The sequence below is a fragment of the Bos javanicus genome, chromosome 14, assembly GCF_032452875.1.
Source record: "Bos javanicus breed banteng chromosome 14, ARS-OSU_banteng_1.0, whole genome shotgun sequence".
Taxonomy (NCBI): domain Eukaryota; kingdom Metazoa; phylum Chordata; class Mammalia; order Artiodactyla; family Bovidae; genus Bos; species Bos javanicus.
In genome coordinates, this window is record NC_083881.1 from 575,937 (window position 1) to 603,559 (window position 27,623).

Here is a 27,623-nt window from a genome sequence, read left to right on the forward strand (position 1 = left end):
GCCTGGGAGCCACCACCTCCCCTCCGTCCCCCCAACCTCCGGGGCCTGGGCCAGGGCAGGAGCTCCTAGGCCCTAGAGGGCCGTCCTGCAGGCCTTGCCTGAACTGGGACTAGGATGCCCCAGGAGTGCCCCGCTGCCACCCCGGCCAGCCCAGACAGAGGAGAGAGCCCAGGCCCCGCACACTGTACCTGGGTTTCTACCTTTATCCCCAGAACCTGGACAACAGAAGTGAGACAAGTCACATAAGCGGCTCCTGAGGCAGCGCCCCGCCCCAAGCCTCTGAGACACCCAGAAGACGCCCACCTTGGTGCTGAAGCACTGGGACATGTTCCAGAACAAGTCCGCCTCCACCCTGGCCAGCAGCAGCTCGCGCGGGGCCCCGGCTGCCACGTGCCCATAGCACAGGATCAGCGCACTCCTCACTTTGTTGGCCTCACTCTCACTTCGATTCTGAGAAGTCAGAACTCTGTGACAATCACACCCCCAACAGGAGCCGCGCCCTCTGACCCCAGGTGCCAAAGAACGGCAGAGCCAGTGTGAAGGAAGATGCCACTTGACTGAGGAGTCTAGGGCCTGTTGGGGACCAAGGGTCAAAAGGGAAAGGACACAGGCCGGGACCACAGTGGGAGGGGCAAGCAGGCGGAGGGGCTGGGGACTGAGAGCTTCCAAAGGGCCAGGTGGGGTCCCCGTCTTCGCTTGGGTAGCTGCCCAGGGCCCCTCTGTCCTAGGGCCCTGTTCATACTACACCAGCCCGAGACTCCGGCACTGGTAACCCTGGTCCAGGAAGACAGGCTAGGGTAGGAGCAGACAGCGCAGATGCTCCCCAACAACTGGCTTCAGCCCATGTGCAGCCCCCACTAGCCACCAGGGGGCAGATGACACACAAACCAGGGGTGGGACAGGAAGGGGCTGCTCCCATCCTGCTGCCCAGAGCCGGTTCGTTGCCCCCTACCCCAGTGTGGGAGAGAGCCCACACATGCCGGCCCCACCCATGAGGAAGCAGAGACTGGAGGCCAGCTCCCTGCCCCACCCCCGGCCTGCAGGGCACCGAGCCCAGGAAGCTCTAGGACCAACGCTGTCCGCCCTACTGAACCTCAGCATGCTGGCACCGCAGCTAAGGCAAAACCCCGGGCCAGCCCACCCCAGGCCTCCCCCTCAGCTGTCAGCCTGACCTCGCTACCTTAAAAAGGTTGAAAATGCCAGCAGATTTTCTGAGTACGTCTGACTTCACAAAGTCGTCCAGCTGGGCCAAGGTGTCATCCAGGTGGGAGATGGCACAGATCCCAAAGCAACAGGCAAGGCCCTGGGGAGGCACAGGTGCACTCACACCTGGGCAAGGTGGGGTGGGGAGGCGTGCACACACACACACTGGGGGGCAGCCACCTCGTGCTCCCTCTCCTCCTGGTATCGGGCCGTCTCCAGCAGCTCCCGCAGGTGCTTCCTCACCACCTTACTTGAAGCGGCACCCAGGGTGGTCCCGACACATTTGTACAGGAAGTTCTGCAATGAAGCCAGACAAGGGCTGGTGCCAGCTCCCCAGAGGAGGGATGCCCCTAGCGGGGCACTCAGTGCCTGCACCACAGGCCAGACACACCACTGCACACCACTGCAAGGGCCAGACGTGCTCTGCGCACTGTCTGAGGAGCAGCAGGTGGGTGCGGAGCCCTGCGTCTCCAGCCGCCAGCCCACAGCCTTCTGCTCCAGGTCCTGCCAGGACCACAGCGGCCATCAGACAGGCTCAGGGAGCAAGAGACGGAATCAGGGGACAGGATCGAGGGCCGTGCCCACAGCACTGCTGGCGGTGTGTCCTCCTGCACCTCCTCCTGGGGGAGCTCCTCCTGGGGCTCCCCTTCCCCCTCCTCTCCTCCTGGGGCTCCCCTCCCCATGCACCTTCTCCAGGGGCGTCCCGTTGTAGTTGGGTAGCTGCTTGCACATTTCCAGGGTCAGGTGGCAGACCCAGGTGTTGTCAGACACGACAGCCAGGGAATCCCGGAGAAACTGCGGACAGGAACTCAACCAATGAGGGCAGGCTCAGCCTCTCACTGGCCGGCCTAGGGGAGAACCCAAAGCCCCAGGTGCCACAGGCGGTGACCACAGGTCCTGTGCCATAGCTCCGAATGGCCGTAGGTAACTTTGAAGCTGAGACAGAAATTCTGGGTGGTCAGGTGTGCAGCACATGGGGCACTGGGGCCTCAACCAAGCAGGGGACAGGACGGAGGGCTCTCTGGCCAGAGCAGCCCCTGTGATGTGACCCCATCGCAGCACGCAGTCCTCACCCAGAGACACCCGCCTGTCCCCGCGCCCCTCCCCACCACCATCAGGTCACGGCGAGCACCACTCTGGGGGGTACAGTGCCCCCAGCACCCACTGCCCAGCCCTCCCCACCCGGGCAGAAAAGGGCCTGTTCCCAAAGCAGGCTAACTCTCGTCTTCTCCTCTTCTCTCACCACCAGCAGCTTTTCTTCCCACTCCTTCTGTGACAGGGTTTCTTCACTGTATTCTGAAATGACCAGTCACCCGCTCAGCCTGGCGGACAGCAGTGGAGAGCTCAGAGTCCCCTCCACCAGGCCCAGGCCCCTTCGGCTCCAGGATAGAGGAAGAAAGGGCCCACATCCAGTGAGCTCGCGGGTGACACCAGACAAGGAGCATCTTTCCAGCCCACTCTCCAGGCCCTTTCCTGAACCACAGCAAAGGCGATTTCTTCCAACTTATAAAACCTTGGTCTCCAGTGGCCAGCCTTGATGCCAACAGGCAACAATCAGGGTCAGAGGAAGAGCGGCAGCGCCCACCCCTGGGCCTCACCGTCCAGGTGCTCCAGCAGCAGGGGGATGGCGGTCACCCACCGCTGACCCAGGGCCGGGTGGATGTCCTGATGCAAGACATTCAAGAGGCGCAGCGAGGCTGCCCCGCGACCGTCCCCCACGTAGGGATAGGAAGACACGGCCTGCAGAAGGCAGAGTTGGGGTCTCCACCAGCGTCCTGGGCCACAGTGCTCCACCTGAGGCCGAGCACGGACACCCAGGTGGGGGCAAGGAGGCCCCAGAGACACAGCTCCCCAAATCCCTCCCGGAGTGCCTGATGGTCCTTCCCGGGGAAGTGACAGCACAAGGGTGGGGCAACAGGGACTAAGGGAGAGTCCACCCCCACCCCAACACCCCTCAGAGTAGGCACTGCCTGGAGGCCACCTGGCTAGGAGGAGAAGCCACTGGGGCCTGAGCAGCTGCTTACCAGGAGTCTGGTGGTGATGGCGTAGGGAGACGGGAGGTGCACTGCAAGGATAGAGACCACAGCACTCAGGGCTGCCCCCTTGGGGGGCAGGGGGGGAGGGCTGGGCTGGGGCAGGGGCACACCGTTGCCGTTGTACTGGATGAGGGGAGCATGGGCCCCCGCCTCCTGCCTCTTCTGGGCCAAGTGCACAAGGCTCCTGCAGAGTGGGCTCAGTGCCCTGGTGAAGCGAATGGGGACCAGGAACTCAAGCAGGTACGGCCAGAGGACCTGGGGGCAGTGCAGGGTGTGTAGGAGCGTGGCCTCCCTGCACTGCAGCCTCCTCACACCCACAGCCTCCCCACACCTGCTCCCAGACCGAGGGGTCAGGAGCAGGGTGGTGGGTCCCCCAGGGCAGGGGTGCTCACCTCGCCCATCCTGTCCACAGTGGTGCTGACCAGGTAGAGAGTGCTGACGCTGATGGCCCTCACGCTATCGGCCGCCAGGGCCTCACTGTCGGCACCCAGCTTCTGAATCTGGGGGCGGGAGGGCAGGATGCTGTGCACTCTGCTCTGCAGGTCACCAGTCGTGGGCTCTGGCCCTGAGGACACGGCCTGAATGGAAGCATGACAAGCCCTGCCCAACCCCTAAGGAGGGGACCATCCCCGGTCACTGGCAGGACACTCGCCCTCCACTAAAATCGCCCAAGAAAGCCTGCTCCCCGGGCCAAGCTCCAGCATCCAGACTAGAAAAACTGTGAGCATTTCCTGAGAGCTGCTAACCGCATCCTCACAGGTGGTGTTCCGTCCTTGTGGACGCGGTCATTGCCTGAGAAAATGCCATTCCCACCAACAACACAGACAAGCCCTGCTGCCCCACGGGCCAGTGGTTTCTCTCAGACCCAAGGAGCCAGTGCTCCAGAGCCCAGCTCCCTGGAACCTTCCAGGCAAAAAAGGACTCTATTCTCTAAATTCTGAGTCTTCAATTCATGCTTTGAAATTCTGAAAAGCAAACACTGAAAACCAAGCAAAAGTGGGAAAACTGCAATGACTGTTGGAGACATTTGGCCCCTCTCACCAAGAAATTAAAGATCGAGAAGAAAAAAATAGAGATGTTTAGGGCCTGAATAGCAAGTTTTAGAGCATGCTCTAAAAATATAGATAAAACTTTATACCAAATACACACAATCAACGCTGAACGCCTGACTGCCTATTAGGGTTATTAGGCCAAAAAGAAAATCTCAAGAAACACTTAGAAGCAGAAATATACCTGGCCAGATTCAATGCAATAAAATTACAAGCCCACAGTAGCCACAAAAGGCTGATCACCTAGGAAATTATAAACATCCAAGTCACTGGGTTCTCGACATCCAGGCAAAGGCAGCTGGTCCACGTGGGGAGAAGAGTCTTTACAGTGAACATGCTGCGACAACAGGACACCCACGTGCAAAACACTGAGCCTGAACCCACATCTCACGTTAAACAAAATGACCTCAAGCTGGATCACAGACCTTGTGTAAAACTTCTAGAAGCAAGCATGGGGGAACATCTTTGTGGCTTTGGGTAAAGAAAGGATTTACTAGTTACAACACCAGAAGCAAGAGCTATAAACAAAAGCCCAATGACGTGGACTTCTAAAACATTAGCACTTCTGCTTTTTAAAATACAATGTTAAGAAAATAAATGCCTACGAGGCAACAAATTCGTCAGAAAATATTTACAAACCATAAATCTGATAAGGGACTTGCATCTAAAATATATGAAGAGCACTTCTGTCCTGAAGAAGAAAGGCAACAGCCCAACTCCAAAGCAGGTAAAAGCTGTGAGCAGGCACGCAGACACATGGATGCCAATATCACTGGTCACAGGCACAACGCTAGCCTGTCACAGTGGCTAGAAAATGAGACACACAGCACTGACCTAACCCCGTGTGCCAACAGAGCTGCTGCTGGGGCCACGAGATGGCACAGCTACTTTCAAAAACCACCTGGAAGCTTCTTATGAAATTAAACATCTCAGCACCTCACAGTAGCTGCTTACACAGGGGGACAAACGCATGCCCTGCAGAAACCTGCACCCTCACTTTCACGGATGCTTTATTCACACCTGTTACGTGGCTAGCAGACTAGCACACCCCCAGAGCGCCACTCAGCAGTCAGACGACAAACCACGGGTCCAAGAGACAACACGCAATGATGGAATAGAGGGACGGCGTGCCTTACCTCAGCCTCGGGGGGCAGAGCGCACTGCTGCACGATGTACTCGACCATGGCCTTGCCGCCAGGCTGCTCCAGGTAGCCGCGGTGGGCCATGGCACTGACCACCTGCACCACCGCCCGCTTCACCTGCCCAGAGCAGGGGGCGCAGGAAGGGGCCTCAGAGGAGTGCTGGCCACAGCATGACAGCCCAGCAGGGGCCGGCATCTCACCCCCGCTCTGCCCACACCTCCCGCCTTCCCCCAGCCCAGCACCCCTCTCTGGGACCCTCCCCCTGTCCTGGTCACACCTCTCCTCCCCAGATCCCAGGTCACATGTGTGTCCTGAGTGACCATGGGCTGATGGGTCTGGAGGGACTGAGCCATGTGGCAGCCTGAGGGCCCCTAGGCTGGGTGCTTCTGGCCACCGACACAGCGGGCAGGCACTGGGCCCCTCTGAGGGTGGCACAGGGCACAGGAGCCCTGAAACAGACGCAGCTTCGGTGGTTTGGGCTCCATTCCAGTAGCTTCTGGGACTCTCACAGACAGTCCCCAAGAATGGGGTGCAGGATGAGCACAAAGGCTGGGGCAGCTGCGGGAAGGGGACCCACTGCTGCTGAGCCCAAGCAGGGAGGGCCAGCCCCGCCCTCAGCTCTGGGGTCACCACCAAGCTGTGGATATCCTGCTGGAGTCCAAGCACCTGTTCCCTGGGGCTTCCACTGTACCAAGTCGTCTAGCCCTGTGACTCGGGTGGGGCATCAGGCCACCCAAAGGGCTGGATGCCTAGATCTGCGTGACGGAGGCCTGACAGAGACCCCAGACACAAGGCTGGGGCTTCCCTGGGCAGCCCTCCATGCGAGCCAGCACAGCGCTGCCCACAGCTCCACAGGGCCAGGACGAAGCCTCCGAGTGCCCAGGCCACCCCATGGGCGTCTGTGTGGCTGACGCTCACGTAGGTCTTTTTGGTGTAATGGCTCTTGAGTTCTGGGGGTTCTTCTAGAGAACGATCAAGCCCCAAGGTGGTCTTGAGGATTGCTTCCTAGCTTCACACCTGGTTAACGCATCAGGAGGAAGCTGGGGGCCCAGACATGCAGCTCAGCAGACACCCAGGCCTGCCGAGGCCTGGTGTGCTGAGGTGGCAGCTGCCTGTCAGCGGTGGCCATACCGCCTGTCGCTGTGCAAGGCTGCACCAAGCTGCCCGCTGACTCACCTTGTTGTTGGTGTCCAGAAGAGGGAGCTTCATGGAAGAGAGAATGACGGGTTTCTTAACTTCCATCTGAGCAGCTGCAAGAAACCAACAGGGGGCTCAGCCTGCCTGCCGATAGGCAGACGCCGGGCAGCCCTTCCGCCACGATGCGGGCTGAGCCCGTGCTGCAGGGCTCTGGCCTCAGTGCGGCCCTCTGCGTGGGGGGAGGAGAAGGCCACCTAAGCACTGGCCCACTTATCTCTCTCCGAGGGAAAAACGACTTTTTTCAGCAAATGACATTATTTTATCCGATTAAGAAGTGAGGAGGTTAGAAGTTCAGGGCAGCAGAGCTGAGTCAGGGGTCCCAGGTTCAAGTGTGGGGTGAGGGCGCCTCCAAGGTCATCAGAATCTTAGCACCACTCCCTGCTCCCAGCTCCAACCTGAAGGCCTGACATGGCCACAGCCACTGTTTAGCAACCAAGACTCTCACACACACACACACACACAAATTCAGGTGTGAAAACCATTCAGGCTTATTGCTGATTAAAACTGCTTAAAAGCAAGAAACCTGAACTCTCCTATCCAGTTGTGAGGAAATCTTCAGACACATGGAAACCAGGGACTTTCCACAGAACTGGCCTCCACTCCTCCCAAGGTCCACGTCTAAGAGACAGCGGAGCGAGCTGTGCCCATGGCCAGGCCTCCACAATGAGGGGCCACTGCAGCAGATGGCTGCAGGTGGGGGGCGTCGGCAGGACTCAGCCACCAGCCCCCCATGCCGAGGCGCCATGGCCTGCCGACTACAGCCCCTGCCAAGGGCAAACATCAGAGATGGACAACCTGCTGGCAGGCAGGTGAGCACCACTGCTGCAACCCTTCAAAAAGCAGGGAATTTTGCGAAATAGAAGGTTGGGGAAAGTATTTTAAGAACTCAAAGCAAAATGCTCCTTTTCATGCTGAAGATGGACAAGGTGGGCCTATCCCATCTCCGTTCCACAAGGTACTCACCCGCCGCGTTGATGACGTGCCTCAGAACCTGCAGGGTGCCCACACGGGTCCTCTCATTGCTGGTGTCCAGCTTGGGCAGCAGGAAGGCCAGCAGGCGGTCCGGCGAGCAGCAGGCTACGGGCAAGTGCTCATCAAGACCGTCTTGCTCCCTGCTGGTTGCCTGCATCCCCCAGGCCCAGCGGGGAAGACAGACGCTCAGGGCAGTGAGCACCCTGATGAGACCAAGGGCTCCGCCTGCATACCCAGCACGGTGAAGCAGCGCAGCACCTCCTTCTGGTTGCTCATCACCAGCGGGCTGGACGACTCCACGGGCACACAGATCTGTCCAGGACAAAAGACAGTCAGTGGCTGGGGGTGCTGGAGGGGTGTCTCAAGCTTCCAGAGCTGCAGGTCCTCAGGTGCGCTCACCTGGGTGAGGAACCCCTGCCTGCGCCAAGACACGCTCTCAGGCCCTGCGGTTGGGGCGGGGACGCAGGACACACAGCTGGCCCTCCTCCTGCACCCCACCCCACCCACCAGCAGCCAGGAGAACAAACTCCCCAGACACACTTCCTGATGAGGAAGGAGACAGCGGCCCACTTTCTCGGGCAGGACACGCGAGCACAGAAAGCGCTGGAGTCTGTCCATCCAAACCGAGACAGAAAGGGAGCTACCCTGGCCGGGGTGCAGGCAGAGGCTGCAGGCGGCTGCGCCCCTGGGCCCCACTGCACCTCTGTGGGCAACACTCTGGGGCTGAGTTTGGGTGGCGCCCCTGTCCCCACTCAGCCCCCAAGGTCACAACAAAGGACCTGCAGGGCTCTGAGGGGACCCGTGGGAAAGCCCAGCCTCCCAACCAGAAGGGAGACATGGTACAGGGATCACAGGTGCCACCCCAGCCTGGCCCTGCCAGTTCCCAGGGGACTGGAGCAGGTGGAGCAGGTGCAGGCAAGGCTGCCAGGCTGGCTCCAGGTCCCCAGGGCCCTGCTGCCTGCTCCCGAGGTCACTCAGCGACCCACGGAGCACCTCCCACCAGGGCTGGGGACCAGCGAGGGAGCAGCTTGGAAGCAGATGCTCTGGCCCGCCCCAGGGAGCCTGCAGAAGATGCGTGAGGTGCTCAGAACTCCTCGGTGACTGGAGCACAAACCGCTGCTGAGTCCAGGCGCTAAGGTTTGCAGTGATTGATTAAAAGGCGATAGATCAGAGAGATAACTAGTGACGAGGGCAGTCACCTGGAAAAAAGATAAAACTAGCTTTTCACTCTTCCTCTAAAATACACTCTAGACAATTAAAAAGTATAGGGGAAATGAGAGAACCTAAAAACTCACTGCAGAATTGGAAAACCTTTTTAAGTACAGCAAAACCTGGAGTGTATAAAGAAAGATAAGTGATGGCTTTAAAAAATTAAATAATGTTCCATGGCAAAAAAATATCATAAGCAGAGCCACAGATAACAATAAAGCAGAAACAAATATCTACATACATGACACAAGACTATAAATAACTGCTACAGACCAATATGGAAAAAAAACACCCTAAAATCAACAGAAAAACAAAAGACATGAATGGAAAGCACTAAGAAAAGGAAATATCACACTTTTCTAGCTTCTCAGCTTTTCCACAAATATTCTCCTTTTAAACCTCCCCCCGCCCCCCACAGATTACAGTTTTTAGTTTCAGGCCATCACTTTGTATTAAGCAAATAATACTCCATCTCTCATTTTTTCCTCACTTTTTTCCAAGTTGTAAACTTTTTCTCCACAGAGATCTTAGGCATTCTTTGCTAGGTTAATTCCCTGATACTTTACAATTAAGTTTCTGTTGCTACTGTAAACACCTTTTTTTTTTTTTTTTTTTGGTACTTTATAGCTGGTCACCACTGATGGGGGAAAATACTCTTGATTTTTACAGGTTGGTCTTGTAACTGGCAGCCTTGCTGAACAGAGTTCTAGGACTTGTAAATAGATTCAGTTCTTGTACGAATGAACTTCTAGATGAGTGCATCAACCATCCAAAACAAATATCTGCTGGGAGCAGACATGGCGGGGGCCAGAACAAGGCAACCCTGCCCTCAGGGCTGTGCCGCCTCACTGAGCATGGGGAGCAGCGGCCCGCCAGGATGAAGGGTGGGCAGGCGGCCAGGCGAAGGCAAACCACAGGTCTGTCCGGGGTCCTTCTCTTCTGCTTCTCTCCTCCAGGATTTACCCCAGGCCCTGCTGACACGCGACTGGGGCCCCTTCCTGCTCTGGACGGTAAGGGAAGGTGGTCGCTCCTATCTACTGTGATGCAAACTGTATCCATCACATGTATGATGCATGCTGATGGATCAGGTATTTAAAATTTGCCAAGTAAGAGAAGTTCCTTTCCCATCCTGGTTGCTAAGAGTTTCAGTGACAAATAGGTGCTGAACTTCTTCAAAAGTTTTTTCTGCATCGCTGAGATCAGAGAGAACCTTCCCACAGCCCCTCCCGCTGGGGCCCATGTGCGGTGAGTAGGAGGTGGGCAGCCAACTCTCCTCCGCACAGACCCTCATGCCAGCTCACCCGCGGGCGCCCAGACTTCTCTGTGTGGTCCTGACTTGGAGTCAAGACCAGTCCCATAGAACCTGTCAGGCAGCTCCAGATACTTTTCTCATTTCCAAGCCCACCTGTGTGAGGTGGAAATGGGCTATCCCTCAAAAGTCTGGAAGAGGCAACCTGAACACCACTGGGTCCCGGGTTTGCTGTCAGAAAGGAAGGGCGTGGAATGTGGTCTCCATTTCTTTACTGGTTTAGTCAAATTTTCTATTTCTCTTCTACCAATTGTGACATTTTTAAGATTTTTCTAGGCATCTATCCACCTCATAGTTTTTCAGGCTCATTACAGCTGAGAAGCCCCCTGAAGCCTTTTCTCCAGGAGAGCCTTCAGGCCCTCCCCTTGCTGGCCTCAGCTGCTGATTCGGCTCCTTTGCTCCGCCTGAGCCAACCCTCGGGGACCCGCAGGCAGCACAGACACTCCCCCTGCCCTGCTGGCCGCCTCCTCCCCTCCTGCCCCTGCATGTAGGGCTGTCTGGTGCCCCACTGCCTGAGTCAGTGTACCCCTAAGGGCTGCACCCAGACGACTCAGGAAGCCTGCAGAGGTCCACCTGGCTGGACCCTCACCCTGAATCTTGCTCCCTGGGCCCCTCAGCAGGCACCCCCATAGAAGGAGCAAGCGCCCAGCCCCAGCCTGCTCATAAGCCTCTCCACCGGCCCACCTGAGCATGCAGAGCGGCAAGGAGAGAGTTGAGGTGGATGTCCAGAGTGCGGCTGCCCACACTCACGGCTGCCTCCAGGATCTGGCCGAGGCTCTGCAGGGAGGAGTGGCCTGTCAGGACCTCCTCGCCCCCAGCCCCGCCCCACCCCACCTGGCTGAGAGCCTCCCAGCAGGACACCACCCTGGGGCTGGAGCAAGGAGGGAGTGGTGCCAGGAAGGGGGCCCTGTGAGGCCAGGGGCCTGGCTCTCCAGCTCTGCCCACGTCCCTTGCTGAGGCCGACACCTGGCCAGGGCCTCAGCCACTGAGGCTCACAGCCACACTGTGCGTACCTTGGACACATGGACGGTCTCGGTGTGCTTCTTGTAGAAGGCAAGAACCCTGGGCAGCAGCTTGGGGAGCTGCTCCTCCAGCTTCTCGCTGGGGAGGAGGTGGCTCATGGGCCCCAGGGCCTCCACCACTGCAAGCCGCAGCTAGAGGGGGCGGGACACTGGTCAGTGGTGGGGGACAAAGGCAAGGAATCCTCCCCCACGGACCTAGAGCAGAGGCTCCTGTGGGGTGGAGGGAGTGGGCCCAGGGAGAAGTCAGAGCAGCCAGGCAGCCTCCTCCCTAATGCGTGGAGGCCCCAAGGTGGGGGTGGGACCTCAGCAAAGCAGCCCAACGCTGTGAGGACCTGCAGGGGAGACCCCACAACACAAGGCTTGGCGTGGGCAGGTGGACACAAATCTCTACCAAGATCTGCGGGATGGCAGAAGGGCCCAGGGGTCTGTGGCAGGACCCCCAGGCTGGGGAGGGAGAGGGCAGGTGCAGCCACCAGTCCCCACCCACAGAGCATACCTTCGCTCCCCCACTCTGTAGCCACTGGTGGAAAAGGATGTCGTAAGCACCAAAGATGTCTGAGGCAAAGGCGTCCTTTCTGACTGTGGGGTCTGGGGCCTGATCCAGGTTGGCCAAGTATTCTAGGATACTCTCACTGAAGCGCTGCAGGGCTGCAGTGACCCCAGTGGTGAGGCGGCAGGCATGGTCACGCTGGCTCTCACCCAACCCCTCTAACATCCCACGCCCGCCTGCGAGACACCCTCCTGAGCACCCCGGCCAGGCTCAGGACTACAGGGTGGAGCAGGGTGAAGGGTCCCCTGACTCTTGTCCTTCCCAGAACCTGAACATGACTTTTCTAGAAATTCAGTCTCTGCAGATACACTAAGACTAGGTCACGGTGGGGTAGGGTGGGGTGGGGTGTGCCCTAACCCACCAGGACCCTGTCCTCGTAAGAAGACAGACAGACATATTGATGACGGAGGTAGACGCTGCAGTGACGCAGCCTCAAGCCCAGATGCCCAGATCGAGAGACACCTCCAGACACCAGGGGAGCCTGGAAGGACTCTGTCCAGAGTCACAGAAGGTGAGCGGCCCTGCCAACAGCCTGCTCTCAGACACTGGGCTTCTAAGCTGTAGAAGACAGCCCCGTTGTCTTAAGCCCCTGATTTGTAGCCCTGTGTCACAGTGGACACCAGTACATGACCAACCTCTCCCAAATGCCACCAGGCCACCACGCCCACCTGCTCTGGTCTGTGGTGCCCACCTCTCCCCTCACAGACACACATACCACATGCTTTCAAGGGCTGCTCTCCAAGATGGCGTAGGACCCCCCAGGGCACATGCAGGAAGACCCGGGTATGTGAGCCTGGGTGCGAGTGTGGTGCTTAAGGTGGGGAGCACCAGCCTGGGGGGGCGCGGTGTCCGTGCAAGGGACGGTGCCATGGATGCCCAGGCAGGGAAGCCGGGGGACCCACTTAGGTGTAGACCTGTGAGTGGCCAGCAGGGCCTGGACTGTGGGTCAATGGAGACGATGGGACCACAAAGAGTCAGAGGCCAGGACCTGGCCACGCAGCCCCACTGAGGCCTGGGCAGTGGAGGAGATGAGAACTAGATGGCTGGCAGCATTGTCGGCTCACAGCTGGCCACGAGGCCAGAACCCACCCCCAGGATCTTGACTGACAGGACCACGTGCTCCAGCTCATGACCTCTGACCTGGACCACCTGCAAGACTACTTTCTCAGCTTATGCTTTGCAGCCCAGCCCTACACCTACAGGAAGGCAGCTACGGCCACAAGCACTCAGAGAGCATATAGGACCTCCCTCCCCCGCTGGGGCCCACAGCAGGAGGCCTGCGTCTGGTTGTCCTCCCACTGAAGGTGCCTTGGGGGAGGGGGTCTGCTTAGGTGGGCCCTGGTCCCTGCCTGCCACCCCAACCCCTGCGTCCCCCTACTCTTGCTCCTTGAGTTGCTCAATCAGACTACTGATCAAGCTAACCAGGGCTTCGAGGTACCCTGTGTGGGAAGGGCTTTCAGGATAACAGGACATCAGGTGGCCAGAAGTAGAACCACCCCCCTCCCTGAGTTACTTACCAGGTTTGTACTTTTAATCAAGGACACACTTGCCTCAGGTAAATGAGCCACTCAAGCCCCTCCCCCAGCCTGATTTTCCTTATTTCAGAAGCAAACACCAGGTTTGGGCCTCTCTCTCCACACACATGTGCGCAGTGTTCCCCACGTACCCCAGGCTGGGGCCAGCCCGTTCCGTCCACCCCTCCAGACCCCTGTGGCTCTGAGCCCACCACTCCCTCCATGACCAGCTGTGTTCTGACTTAAGGACCATCTGGGGTTTGAGTTCCCTCGTTCTCCAGGCCCAAGTCACTGTGGCAACCTCCACACCTCTTGCCACACATCCTGAGGCTCCTCCAGCCTCACCACATGGGCCACACACTTCCGGATCCTGCCTTCTCAAGGAGCCTCTCTACACCTTCCTGCTCAGCAAGCCTTGGGGCAGGGTGCTGACTCACAGTGGTGCCTTCCGCTGGAGCTTTCTAGCATTCTCCCTCAAGCAGAAGGCAAGCCGTTGGCCTTCTCCTGACCACCTGCCCCGAGGAAGCTTCCCGAAGCAGGCACGGGGAGGGCCTCTCCACCTGTGGCAGCTCCCACAGCGACCCCCTCCGCTTTCTCTGTTCCTTCTATCCAGGGTGATTATCCAAGACTGGCTTCATGGCTTCACTTGCTAAGTCTTTTCTTTCTGTTTTCCACATACTTGCATTTTTGGCTCCATTTTCTAGAGGATTTCCTCAACACTTCCACTTCTACCTTCCATTTTCATCATGTTGCTAATTCCCAAAAGCTTTATTGCATTGTCCAAACGTAGCTTCTTCAGAGCAAGGTGCTTCTGTTTTATGAATGCATCTTCTCTTGTCTCGATGAAGTATCAACCAGGTTTCCTCTCCTACCTGTTTTCCCCTCCCTCAACTGTCTGCTTCCCCTAGTCTCCCTTTCTGTCTGTTTTGCTGCTGCCTCTCTCATTAGGCCTTCCTGGTGGGTGTGAGCTGTGGTTGCCTGCCAGCGCTGGCAGTGTGTCCAGGCCAGCTGAGCACCTGTTGTCTGGGTCCTGTCCATCCACCTCTGCGGCCCTCCTCCCCGCCCTCCCCCTGCCTGGCCGCAGCATTCTGCGAGCTGGACAAGAACCTCTGAGTGCACACACGCTCCTATTCTGGGCCCCATGGCCCACCTGGGCCACCTTCCTGCACAGTGAACACAATCTGCCCAGAATCGGAGACTGCCTGGAAGAACAAGAGGTCCCAGTCCTCTTGTGGCCCACCCAGGCCACGGATGAGCTGATGTGGACCCTCCTGGCCTGACTGAGGCTGCTCCAGTGGGTAGGACCATGCTTCCCTCAACTGCAGACCTGGAGCGCTGTCCGTGGTGAGGAGCACACACCTCAGCCAGAGGGCGGCTGCAGGCAGTGTCTCCTGGCCCATCCAGCCCTCCACACACGACATGGCAGCCAGGTGAACACTGCAGGCCTGCAGCCTGTGAGGGGCAGGGCCTCCTGCACAGGGCTCTGCAAGTCCTGGAGCGATGCCAGCACTTCCAGCAATGCCAGGGACCAGCCCTCAGCTCCAACACAGGCTCTCCTTCTCCCTCCCGGCTGGAATGAGTGCTGTCCTTGGAGCTCTTTTCCCCCAGCCCCCACAGCTCTCCCCAGTCCCTCCTGTGTCCCCCCAGCTGGGATGTGTACTGTCCTTGGCGTGCTTCGCCCCCCCCGCCCCCCCATCTCTGCCTCGGTCCTCTCTGTGTCCTGCCCCTGCACTCTGAGCTCAGCAGTGATTCCCACCCAGCTGCTCAGGGATCCTGTCACAAGTTCCCTTTTCAGCAGAAACCAGGTCAAAGAGGGTTTCAGTCCAGCAGCCTGCTATCACCCACATGTGGGAGGGGCCCTCAAGAGGAAGGCGTGGAATAGAGAGAATGGGAATGCCGCAGCTCTGAGGGGCTAGAGCTCTTCCTAGAGTCCCTGAGAGCTGAGGAACCTGAACCCAAAGCCACCATGAACAGGAGGGCTGCAGCCCAAAGCTCTAGGCCCCAGATAGGAAAGTCCCCTGGTGTGCACAGAACAGGCAGCTTCACTGGGACTCCTCTGCAAACACCAACTCTCTGCTTGGCTACCAGCCTCCCAACCCCTGTCTCGATGTGGCCACAGCCTAACCACGTCCCTCTAGCCTGGCCATGGGGGTGGAAGCCCAGGACCTCTAACAGCCTGGGCTGGGGATTAAAAAGGGTCCTTAGGGCTTCCCTGGTGCTCCAGTGGTTAAGAATCCGTGTTCCAATGCAGGGGACTTGGGTTTGATCCTTGGTCCAGGAAGATCCCACATGCCTCGGGGTAACTAAGCCTGTGCGCCACAACTACTGAAGCTGGGGTGCCTCGAGCCCATGTTCGACAAGAGAAGCCACCGTAACAAAGAGTAGCCCCTACTCTGCACAACTAGAGAAAGCCCTCGCCAGCAACAAAGACCCAGCAAAACCAAAAATGCGTGCATGCATGCTAAGTTGCTCAGTCATGTCTGACTTTTTGTGACGCTATGGACTGTAGCCCACCAGGCTCCTCTGGCCATGAGATTCTCCAGGCAAGAATGCTGGAGTAGGTTGCCGTACCCTCCTCCAGGGGATTTTCTCAACCCAGGGATCAAACCCACAGTGACAGGTGGGTTCTTTACCACTAGTGCCACCTAGGAAGCCCACAACCAAAAATAAACTATTTTAAAAAGAGGATCCTGTCTTCACGGGGCCTCATGGGCCTAGGTGTTCCCTCTCCCTCCCCTCAGTAGCAGCTGTCTTCCTGAGATGGGAGGGGACGCTAGGGACACTAGGAAGCCAAGGGACAAGAGCTGTGTGCAGGCCACTAGAAGAGGCCAGGCTCCCTCAGGCCCCATGTTTCAAGACTCTCTGTTCCCCCCTATAGGAGTGCCCTCCTGCCCATCAGGAGTCATGCCATGAGGCACTGCCCATGGCACACAGAGGGTGGGAGAGTGAACACTCCCAGGACACCCAGGGAAATGTCACTCTGCCAGCGTGAGCAGGGAGAAAAGTGGGAGGGAGCTGCAGCTCTGGTCAGTCTCCTCCTGCCCCCCATCAAGTGTCCAGGGCTCAGGGAAATATGCCATAAGGTTCTGGTGGGGGGTCTCCAACAGCAGAGAAAAGCCGCCAGACAGCAGAGGTCAGCTCTCTACCTACAGCAGTGCCCGCTCAGCCTCCACCGGCATCACCCTTCCTCTAATCATCCCACCCTCCTCCTGCAGCCTGAAGGCCCCCCAGCCCCCCCACAAAGGAGCACTGGAAAAAAAGACCCCCCCAACTGTGGGCAGGCCACACCCACCCACCACCCCACAGAGGCCCTGTCTTACCACAGCAGAACACTACTTTCATTGAGTCGTGCTTGGCTGCGCCCAGCATGGGCAGCATGGTGCTGAGGATGGACGTCAGGAAGGGCACCACGCCAAACACTGCAAGAAGGGGTGCGTCACAGAGGCCCACGGCCACCCCCACCCCGCCACACACCTTGAGCTCTCTCTGCACAGCCTGGGGCATGTGGTGGAGTGACTGGGACCAGAGGAACCGAGGTGCCATCCTCAGAATCTCTGAGCATGTGGGTGGAGGGGCGGGGCTGCCACCTACCATTGGAGACAGAGAGGCTGGCGAGCGTGTGCACGGTGCAGGGGTGTGGCAGAAGCCCAGGCTGGAACTTGCTCAGCAGCTCCTCCATCACGCTGCTGATGAACCGCCTTCCCACCGCCACCAGGACGCTGCTGGCGGCTTGCTGCCAATCAGAGACCAGCTCCTGTCCCCAAAGACCTCAACTGACACCCTGACCAAAGAAGGCAAACCTCACCCACCCTGAAGGTGCCCAGGAGGAAAACTGGACACTCTGCCTTCAGTTCCACTGGAGGACAGGCCGCCAGTGTTCAGGACGCTCTCGGGCTGCTGTGAGCAGGGCCCCAGGCTGAGCCCCGAGCCCATGCACACTCAAGTGGGGTCCTGGTGCTCCTACATTCGCCCTGAGAGCTTGGGAGCACTGCTTTCCACTTTGGCTTACATCTGAGATGGCGGGGTGACCCGCCCCACCCCACAAGGGCAGTCAGTACACAGGACCAACAGGCCAGACCTGAGGCAGCCAGACACAAACCCATGTTCTCAATGCACTCGGGAAGAAAATAGCTCCCTGACCCAGCCAGGGGCAGGTCAGCCAGGCCAGGGCAGGTATCCCCCACACCTTCACTTTGGTCATCTCATTGGAGGCCAGGAGGATGATGGCCCTGGCCGTGTCCTTGTCCAGCTCGCTGATGTGATTGCTCACGACTATCTCCATGGCCCTTAGGATTATCGTCCGGTATGGATGAGCTAGCTGTAGAGAGAGATGGTGGAGGAAGGACCGGGACTCACTTGTCTCTCATGGCTCCTCCCTGAGCTCAGAAATGAGCCCTGGTCTCCTTAAACTGGGACAGTGGCGGGGGTGGGGGCAGGCGCAGGAAGGGGCCTTGCTGGAGAGGAGGGGTCATCAAACTGGTTCAGGAGCCCAGGGGCCCTGTCAAGACTCAGCTGTCTAACCCTGAAATGGCAGCTGACAGACGAGAGCCCCAAACTCAAATAAAAAGAAAAACGGTCTTTTTTTAGTCTAACTCCTAGGAATGAGCCTAAACCATGCACTGTGGAAACTGAAATTATGTCCCACTACAGGGAGATAGGAGTGTCACAGAACCCGGAAGCCAGGACCAGGAGAGGCAGAGCTGGCACAGCCCTTGGTGCAGTCTCAGCAGGGCCCGACCAGTGGAGTCTATGGTTGGGCAGGGAGCAGAGGCGTTCTGCTTACCACAGGGACCCAGGTCCTCTCTCACTAGCTGGTAGATGAGAGGAACGGTGGACTGGGCCTGCGCAAGGGCAACCGGACACTACAATGCCGACCACCCGGTCCCCCACAACGGGACTGACCCACAGGACAGAGTGGGTCACCTATGCTGGACTTGCCGCTTCAAGGGGTTCTGGACTTGCCAGTGTGACTTTCCACCTACAGCAGCCTGGTTGCATACTTCAGACCCACCCGGGCCACTGCCCTGCAGGCCCCACCCCTCACCAAAGGCCCCACCCCTCCACAGACCCCGCCTCTTGCCACGAACCCTGCCCACAGGTCCCGCCCCTCCCTGCAGGCCTCACTCCATCATATTGCGAGGAGCAATACCTTTTCGTGCAGCCGCAGGTGCTCCTCGCAGGCGCTAAGAACCTCCGCTGGCTTCGACTCTCCGAAGTCGCACAGGGCGCCACATACCTGCTCCTGCATCTGAGGGTCCTTGTCAGTGACAGCGTCCAGCAGGATGGCGGACAGCCCTACAGTGACAAAGTCCAAAGGCAGGGTCAGGCCCAGCCCCGGCCCACCACCTGGCTCAGCCTCACCGGCCCAGCCTCTGCAGCCTCAGGCGCACACACCGCCCCCTCCGTCCCACACACCGCCCCCTCCGTCCACCGTACTGGCCGAGGTCTCTGGAACCCACTGGCTGCCTGCTCTGAGGTCACTCTGGCCACCTTTACCCCGACCTTCCAACCCAGGCCGCATTTTCGCCGCCTCTCCAGCCTGACTGGATCCGAGCTCCTATAAAAAGCAGGCGGTGTGGGCTCAGCCCCATGAAGCCACTCCAGGAGGACCTCTGGCCCACACTCTGCCCTGGACCATGCCCTAGGCAAAGAGCTGGCCCTGGCTGCAGGTACAGTGGCCAGTCAGAGTGAACACTGGTCCTGGGGCTTTTGTAGGAAGGAGGAAGGCACAGGGACTCTCCCCTACGGAGCACAAAGCCACTGTGTCAGGCAAACACTGTCCCCACACCAAACTGAGCCAGCGTCGGCAGAGGCGAGAGCTTCCTTTTCTTGTCTAATGAAACTTTAAAGAAATTGTGTTCAAGCAGCCATCACTCCTCCCAAGTGCATTTACTCAGAAATCCACAGCATGCCATGGAGGCCAGCCAAGGGGCCCACACTCACTCTTCGCGTAGGTCTCGCTCATCACTGTGGTACGAGCTTCTTTTTGCCTCCTGGTGTGAACCTGGATGCCTCTCTTCAGACCTGGAGTCACCAGACGTGCAACATTTAAGTCACTGGCCTCCTCAGTTTACGAGTAGTTAGTGTGTTTGTGTAAAACACAAGATCAGAAGGGGTTCGTCTGGGAAACAATCTCTGCCACACTCTGGCTAGGTGGTGTGCAGAGGACAGGCGGCACCCGCTCCACCCCAGCAGCCGGCAGCCCCGCCGCCATGTGCTGGGCCCACAGGGGCTCATCCTGGCTGGCCCGCAGAGGGTGCCAGGCCAAGCGCGATCACCATCTCCACTGACAGCATCTTCCTTCACTCTGTGCATGTAAGGCCTCGTGCTGCTGACGGACTGTGCGGAGAGGGACACCCCTCCCTGAGGGCCAAGAACAACCACCTTGGTCACTACGTGGCTGGGACCCCCCACTTCCTGCTGGCTGAACAAGACTGGACAGGCAGCTCAGGGAGCTGGTGGGCTCTCTGGTGTCTGAAACCAACCATCCAGACAGCTCACAGGATTTGAGAGTTGCAGCTTTCAAACATCATGTGCCTCAAAGCACCACTTGCAACAGTTGGACCCAAAGAATAAAGCCCATGGAATATGCAAGTGCCTCTGCATTTCCCCACGTGGTCACAGGCTCCAACAACTGGTACAGGACTGCTTTCTCACACTGGGGTCCTCTATTTTCTGGGCACCACCTTCATTCTTGGGCACTGCCCATCCAAAAAAGGGTGAAGGTAGAGGAAGCAAAGAAGACAGGCCTCCACCTGCTCCTGAGCAGGAAGACACACTCACTTGGCTGTGGCCACATAGGAAGGGGCTGTGAGAGGTGTCTGATGAGTGGGGGGATTACAACAGGTGAGAACTCTAGATGGAGAAGGCACCCTGGTCCTAGGCATTCACCCATCCCACCAAAACCTCAGTGCAATGACGGAAAAGATGCATGTTTTAAAAGAACAAGCCCACAAGGGAGCTAGAACACAAGAACAGATAAAATTAGCAGACCAGACACTTCCAGGAATCTCAGGCAGACAGAAAGCACATGGAGAAGACTGGTTTGAGGCTGGTGGGATCAGCAAGGTGTTTCCCCTCTTTTCCTGGAAAACATCTAAAAATAACCCGGAAAACAAGAAATAAAGACACATATTCCATTAGCAGCAGAGCAAGGAGGTGGCAACCCCCCCCCCCACACACACACAAAGGTGAAGGGCTGGAAATGCCACAGCTGTCAGGCAGGTATGAAGGTGCTGGCCGCAGGCTCCACAGAGAGCCATCAGGACTCTTCTCAGGCAGGCACCCCTGCGCATGGAACCTGCTTTCTGAGGTCCCTGGGCCAGTCTGGGTTATAAGCACACAGCCCACTCCTGGCACAGGGGCTTTGCCTGTGAAAAGCCACAGCCACCCATCTCCATGGCCTCAGAGAAGATGGGTTGAACAGCTCCAGCTCCAAAGTTTGGAGCATCCTTCATACAAATGCAGACAGCTATGCACACCCAACTCGAGCAGGAACAAACAGAAACATAAGGGACATCAGCTCCCAGCCTGCCTGGGAGGAATGGACCTATTTGCCGCCTCAACCCAAACAACTAAAAAAACTGAATGAAACACATGGAACCAGAGTTCTCAAGCTGATGGGCATCAGGAACAAAGGGTGGGAAAGCCTGTGATCATGCCAGCTCATCGCCTGAAGGGCATGTCCAGCTGAGGACATACAGAGCGGGCCCAGGAACAACCCGGGAGGCCTGGGTCTTGCTGGAGTTCACAGGGTCCAGTACCAGGGAGAACCTCAGAGGCCTGCAGAGAGTCCCCAGTCACTCAGCTGATTTACTGGCCAGCACAGGGGCAGCAAAATAATGTCCCCAAGGATGCCCATGTCCCCATCCTCAGCACATGAGTATGTTACTTAGCTGGCAAAAGGGACTTAGCAGATGGGGTCAAGGGCATAGACCTTAAGGCAAGGAACTCAAGATTATGTGAGTGAGACCCGCCTTAGTTCTTAAGAGCAAAGAACCTTTCTCAACTGCATCAGAGACATGAGATGAAGAAGGGAGGGAAAAAACAAAGCATGGGAAGAACACCCACTGTGGCTGGCTGCGCAGATGGAGGCAGGAGGCCAGAGATGACCCAAGGCGGGGGAAGGAACTGCCCAAAATGATTAGCTGAAACAATCTGTGGGGCTCACAAATGAGCCAGGAACGGGCCTCTCCTGGCAGCAGGGGAATACCACAACTCTCAGCGGGCTGGGAAGGGCACTCAGGAGGGTTTCAACTCAGTAAAGAAGTAAAACTAGGGCGTTCCCTAGGGGCCCAGTGGTGAGGATCCCAGGTTCACACTGCCATGGCCCAGGTTCAATATCTGGTTGGGGAACTGAGATCCTGCAAGCCAAGCCATGCAGCCAAAAATGGAAAAAGAAGAAAAAGGTAAAATGCCATTCTGGTTTCACTTACCAAAGCTAAAAGCAAGACCTGAAAGGATCAAACTGTTCCCAAGTAACTTAGACCAGCCCAGCACAAAGCTTGAGAATAACAAGAGGAAAACAAAACACCATGCACCAACAAACAAATATAAGAAAGAAAAATAACAGTGTCTGGCATCCAATCAAAAATGACCAGGCACACAAAGAGGCAAGAAAACACAACCCAAATTTGCTGTCTGGCTAAGAAACTCAAATAGGGGCTGTGTATCAACCTAGAGGGGTGGGATGGAGAGGGAGATGGGAGGGAGGTTCAAAAGGGAGGGGATATATGTATACCTATGGCTCATTCAGGTTGAAGTTTGACAGAAAACAACAAAATTCTGTGAAGCAATTATCTGTCAATAAAAAAATAAATTAAAAAAAAAAACACACACACACACAACCCATAATGAGGGTGAATCAGTCAATAGACAATGACCTGGAAATGGTGCAGAGTAAAGAATTACTAGATAAGACATTTAGATTACAACTGTATTTCATATATTCTAGAAACCACAGGAAACACTAAGTATGTTAACATAAAGAGGCTAAAGTAAAAGAATGGGAGAAGAAAAATGAGGCTGACAATAATCACAAAAAAGCTGGAGGGGCTTCCCTGGTAGTCCACTGGTTAAGAATCCACCTGCCAATGCAGGGGACACAGGTTCAATCCCTGGTCTGGGAAGACCCCACATGCCTCAGGGCAGTTAAGCCTGTGCAACACAACTCCTAAGCCTGTGTGCTGCAGCTACCGAAGCCCACATATCCTAGAGTCTGAGCTCTGCAAAAAGAGAAGCCACTACAATGAGAAGCCTGCACACCACAGCCAGAGAGTAGCCCCTCCTCGCAGCAACTAGAGAAAGCCCATGCACAACAGCGAAGACCCAATGCAGCCAAAAATATATAAATAAATAATTTTTTTAAAGCTGGAGTGATTATATTAATATTAGATAATAAAGTAGACTTCAGAGACATAGCAATTATTTTTTTAATCGCTTTTTATTTGGAAAAGTGCATGCTTAATAATTGACTTCCTACTGGTTCAATCAACATGATGCAAGCACTTGTACACATCCAATAAAATATTTCTGAAGCTTGTGCTTGATCATCAGTCTGCTCTTCTCATTCTCCAGAATGATTTAAAATTTTAACTCATTTTAAGAGTTTTAAATGGCTCCCACACTGGCAGCTGCCCAGAATGATTCACCATGATGCAGCATTCTGCAAATGAGACTATGCTGGTCTCCCTACAAGGAGGCTTGGCCACCAGAAGCTGTCCTGGACCCTCTGAAACCTGTACTACAGGAAAGGTCCTCTCGTCCACTTTCCTAACTAACTTCTCCAGTTGGCAGTCACCTTCCTGTCAACTAGGGCAAGATCCTCATGGGCTCCCTAAGTCTTTCTTCACCCTTACTCATCTCTTATTTACTACTCCTATTTTCTACAGTGAAACAATGGAAACGATATCATTGCTGTTGGTAGATATGTAGGTCATGAATTCATTTTGCAAACAAGACCTGTTCTATCTACCTTTTCATTCAGGAGGCTAAAAGCAGAGTCAGCTTGACTTCAAGGACTCTATTTTCTTAGCAGAGACATAACAATTCTAAACATTTATGCACCTAATAACAAAGCTTTAAAATACACAAAGTCAAAACTAAAAAAATTCAAGGAGAAATAAACAAATGCAAAATACAACAGAAATTCCAACAGCCCTCTATTTGTAATTGTTAAAACAAGTATACAGAAAATCACTGCAGGTACAGAAGACTTGAACAATACCATCAATCAACTTGGTTCAAACAGTACTTTTATAACATTCCATTCATTAACAGAAGAATATATATTTCTTCAAAAAGCTCATGAAACATTTACCAAGATTGACTATATTCTGAGCAATAAAACAAGTCTCAATAAACCTAAAAGTATTCAAGTCATACAAAGTATGTTTTCTGTGCTGCCAGGTCGCTCAGTCGTGTCCAGCTGTTTGTGATTCTATAGACTGTAGCCCGCCAGGCTCCTCTGTCCATGAGATTCTCTAGGCAAAAATACTGGAGTGGGTTGCCATGCCCACCTCCAGGGGATCTTCCCACCCAGGGATCAAACCTGCGTTTTCTAAGTCTCCTGTATTGGCCAGCAGGTTCTTTATCACTAGCGCCACCTGGAAAGCCCCTGTTCTCTGACCACATGGGATTAAATTTGAAATCAATAAGAGAAAGCTATCTGAGAAATCTGAGTATTTATCAACTACTGAATATGCTTTAAAATAATTCATGAGACCAAAAAAATGCAAAAAATGAAATTAAAGTGAATGAAAATGAAAACATATTAAAATGTGTGGGAGAAATTAAAAAAAAAATAAAAAATGTGTGGGAAATAAATAGCACTAAATGGTTGTATTAGAAAAGAATGACACTGTGGATCTGAACAACAGCAACCTCATTTAGCAGGGGAAGCCAGAGGGGGCAATCCCACACACACCACTTCAAGTGAATCACAAAGCCAGCAAGAAGAGCCATGACTTGCATTCCCAGCAGGAAGACATCTCTGGTTTGGGACAGGCCACAAGCCCAGCAGATGGGAACCTTCTCAGCTCAGAGAGTGGGAAGCCACCACCATCCTAAACATCCCTCCCTCCCATAGACTTTCCTTCAGAGCAACCCCTCCTTTTCTCTGCAAAGTAACTTCCTCTCCTTTGTTTGCTGGACTTGCCTATTATTGTTGTTGTTCAGTCGTTCAGCTGTGTCTGACTCTTTGCAACCCCATGGACTGCAGCATACCAGGCTTCCCTGTCCTTCACCACCTCCCAGAGCTTGCTCAAACTCATGTCCATCGAGTCAGTGATGCCATCCAAACATCTCATCCTCTGTCATCCCATTCTCCTCCTGCCTTCAATCTTTCCCAGCATCAAGGTCTTTTCTAATGAGTCAGCTCTTCACATCAGGTGGCCAAAGTACTGGAGTTTCAGCTTTAGCATCAGTCCTTCCAATGAATATTCAGGATTGATTTCCTTTACAATGGACTGGTTTGATCTCCTTGCAGTCCAAGGGACTCTTAAGAATTTTCTCCAACTCCACAGTTCAAAAGCATCAGTCCTTCAGCACTCAATTTGCTTTATGGTCCAACTCTGACATCCATACATGAATACTGGAAAAACTATAGCTTTGACTATTCGCAAATTTGTTGGCAAAGTAATCTCTCTGCTTTTTAATATGCTGTCTAGGTTGGTCATAGCTTTTCTTCCAAGGAGCAAGTGTCTTTAAATTTCATGGCTGCAGTCACCATCTGCAGTGATTTTGGAGCCCAAGAAAATAATCTGTCACTGTTTCTATTGTTTCCCCATCTATTTGCCATGAAGTGATGGGACAGGATGCCATGATCTTCATTTTTTGAATGTTGAGCTTTAAGCCAACTTTTTCACTCTCCTCTTCCACTTTCATCAAGTGAGGGTCTTTAGTTCCTCTTCACTTTCTGCCATTCGGGTGGTGTCATCTGCATATCTGAGGTTATTGATATTTCTCCCAGCAATCTTGATTCCAGCTTCTGTTTTATCCAGCCCAGCATCTTGCATGATGTACTCTGCATAGAAGCTAAATAAGCAGAGTGACAAAATAAAGCCTTGATGTACTCCTTTTCTAATTTGAAACCAGTCCATTGTTCCATGTCCAGTTCTAACTGTTGTTTTTTGATCTGCATACAGGTTTCTCAGGAGGCCAGTAATGTGATCTGATATTCCCATCTCTTTAAGATACAAGAACAAAGATACCCCATACCATGTTCCACAGTTTATTGTGATCCACACAGTCAAAGGCTTTGGTATAGTCAATGAAGCAGAAGCAGATATTTTTCTGGAATTCTCTTGCTTTTTCTTCCAATGGATGTTGGCAATCTGATCTCCAGTTCCTCTGCCTTTTCTAAATCCAGCTTGAACATGTGGAAGTTTTTGGTTCATGTACTACTGAAGCCCAGCTTGGCGAATTTTGAGCATTACTTTGCTAGCGTGTGAAATGAGTACAATTGTGCAGTAGTTTGAACATTCTTTCACACTGCCTTTCTTTGGGATTGGAATGAAAACTGACCTTTCCAGTCCTGTGGCCACTGCTGAGTTTTCCAAATTTGTTGGCATGTTTACTGCCACTTTCACAGCATCATCTTTTAGGATTTGAAATAGCTCAGCTGGAATTAGTTTTATATAGTTTTTGCTATAGTATGGCTGTCCTGAGTTGCAATTCTCTGCTATTCCCAGATAAACACATTCTGCTGGTAAAATAATTACCTCTTTTAGTTTTAAGGTCAACAACGTTAAATCCTACCTTAAGAAATTACACACGCAAAAGAAGCAAAAGAATTAAAATAATAAATATCAGTACATAAAGAAATAAGAAAAAAAAATAAAAGTGCCAAAGGCTAGTTATCTAAGAAGATCAATAAATTTGATAACCAACCTGCCTGACTGATCAGGAAAAAGAGGGACAACACAAATTACCAATCTTAAGAATGAGAACAAATAGATTCTACAGATATTAAAAGGATAATAAGAATATATCTAACTTGTCGAAGGTAAATTGGACAATTTAAAAGAAACAGATGAGTCAATTTTACCTCAATAAAAAATTATTAAAATCAAAAAACAAAAGAAATAGACAAGTTCCTTGAAACACAAACTATCAAAGCTCACTCAAGAAAAAATAGATTAAAAACAAAAAGAAAAAATAGATAATCTAGGACTTCCCTGGTGGTCCAGTGGTTAAAACTCCACACTTCCACTGCAGGGTCCACAGATTTGATTCCTGGTCAGGGAACTAAGATACCCCATACCATGTGGCACAGTCAAAAAAAAGAAAAAAATAGCTTTATATTTAACCAAGAATTGAAGTTGTAGTTAAAAGCCTTCACACAGAGAAAACTCTAAGCCTACATGACCTCCCTGGGGAATTCTATCAAACATTTAAGGAAGAAACAACTCCAACTCTACACACATTCTTCCAGAAAAACTGAACCTAAAAAGCACTTAACAACTGATTCTCTGAGGTTAGCATTACTCTGATAGCAAAACTAGACACAACAATGAAAACTATAGATCAATATCCTTCACAGATGCAAAATTTCTTAACAATATTTTATCAAATCATATCCAACAACAGGTAAAAATGATAATACCTCATGACCAAATTGGGTCATTCCATGAGTGCAAGGTTGGTTGGTAGTTTTAACTCCAGCCACTGTAAATCACAATAACAGACCAAAAAATAAAAACCACATAATCATCTCAATAAATGCAGAAAAAGGATTTGTCACAATCCAACATCCACTTATAATAAAAACTATCAACAAACAGGAACAGAAGAAAACTTCCACAATCTGATAAAGAGCACCAAAGGGAAATCTATAGGAACATTATACTTAACAGTAAAAGACTAAATGCAATCCCTACAGGATGGGGAACAAGGCAAGGATGCCTGCTCTCACTAGTTCTATTCACTGTCAGCTGGAGGATTTAGTCTGTGAGATAAGGCAAGAAAAAAAATAAGACATCCAAATTGAAAAAGAAGTAAAACTATTTTTATTCACAGGTGATGTCATCATCTATGCAGAAAATGCTACAGAATCTAGAGTTGGAACCAGATCAATAAGTCATCTAGCAAGATCACAAAATATAAATATTAAATTTTTAAAAAACATTAATATTAGAAAATCAACTATATTTCCATATACTAACAACAAACAATCAAAAATTGAAAAAGCCACAACATCTGCCATTGAGCAAAAATTATATGAAATATTTAGGGACAAATTTGACAAAAGATGGACAATGCAGTAAAATTATCAAACACTGCTGAGATATAAAAGAAAACTTAAATAAATGGAGAGAAATACTGTACAAGGAAATCAATTCTTTGCAAATGGATCTACAGATTGAATGCATTCCCAATCAAAATCCCAGCATGTTTTTTGTAGAAACTGACAGACTGATTCT

General features: G+C 53.6%; 1 protein-coding gene and 1 non-coding gene across 23 annotated transcripts in view; both read right to left on the reverse strand.

Moving 5' to 3' along the window:
* The window catches only part of MROH1 (maestro heat like repeat family member 1), a 56,307-nt gene that overhangs the window by 16,067 nt on the left and 12,617 nt on the right, over positions 1 to 27,623 (reverse strand). For 13 of the 22 annotated variants that reach the window (XM_061438041.1, XM_061438046.1, XM_061438034.1 and 10 more), the window contains 22 exons: positions 19,147 to 19,227; positions 18,353 to 18,498; positions 17,390 to 17,521; positions 16,795 to 16,957; positions 16,524 to 16,622; positions 11,636 to 11,787; positions 11,131 to 11,271; positions 10,802 to 10,894; positions 7,833 to 7,911; positions 7,591 to 7,704; positions 6,607 to 6,680; positions 5,425 to 5,547; positions 3,632 to 3,739; positions 3,350 to 3,494; positions 3,228 to 3,268; positions 2,802 to 2,997; positions 2,447 to 2,499; positions 1,891 to 1,998; positions 1,384 to 1,500; positions 1,181 to 1,303; positions 304 to 450; positions 189 to 215 (listed from right to left, as the gene is read on the reverse strand). In XM_061438041.1, the coding sequence (XP_061294025.1) occupies positions 189 to 215; positions 304 to 450; positions 1,181 to 1,303; positions 1,384 to 1,500; positions 1,891 to 1,998; positions 2,447 to 2,499; positions 2,802 to 2,997; positions 3,228 to 3,268; positions 3,350 to 3,494; positions 3,632 to 3,739; positions 5,425 to 5,547; positions 6,607 to 6,680; positions 7,591 to 7,704; positions 7,833 to 7,911; positions 10,802 to 10,894; positions 11,131 to 11,271; positions 11,636 to 11,787; positions 16,524 to 16,622; positions 16,795 to 16,957; positions 17,390 to 17,521; positions 18,353 to 18,498; positions 19,147 to 19,168 (2,403 nt within the window). In that variant the 5' untranslated portion in view covers positions 19,169 to 19,227. Of the gene's footprint in view, positions 1 to 188; positions 216 to 303; positions 451 to 1,180; positions 1,304 to 1,383; positions 1,501 to 1,890; positions 1,999 to 2,446; positions 2,500 to 2,801; positions 2,998 to 3,227; positions 3,269 to 3,349; positions 3,495 to 3,631; positions 3,740 to 5,424; positions 5,548 to 6,606; positions 6,681 to 7,590; positions 7,705 to 7,832; positions 7,912 to 7,998; positions 8,577 to 10,801; positions 10,895 to 11,130; positions 11,272 to 11,635; positions 11,788 to 16,523; positions 16,623 to 16,794; positions 16,958 to 17,389; positions 17,522 to 18,352; positions 18,499 to 19,146; positions 19,228 to 20,196; positions 26,242 to 27,623 lie in introns of those variants that run through there. The other 9 variants (XM_061438050.1, XM_061438047.1, XM_061438035.1 and 6 more) reach the window with 6 other exon arrangements.
* LOC133260875 (small Cajal body-specific RNA 15) lies at positions 23,117 to 23,239 on the reverse strand. The gene has a single exon (XR_009741014.1). It is a non-coding gene; the product is annotated as a small Cajal body-specific RNA 15 (non-coding RNA).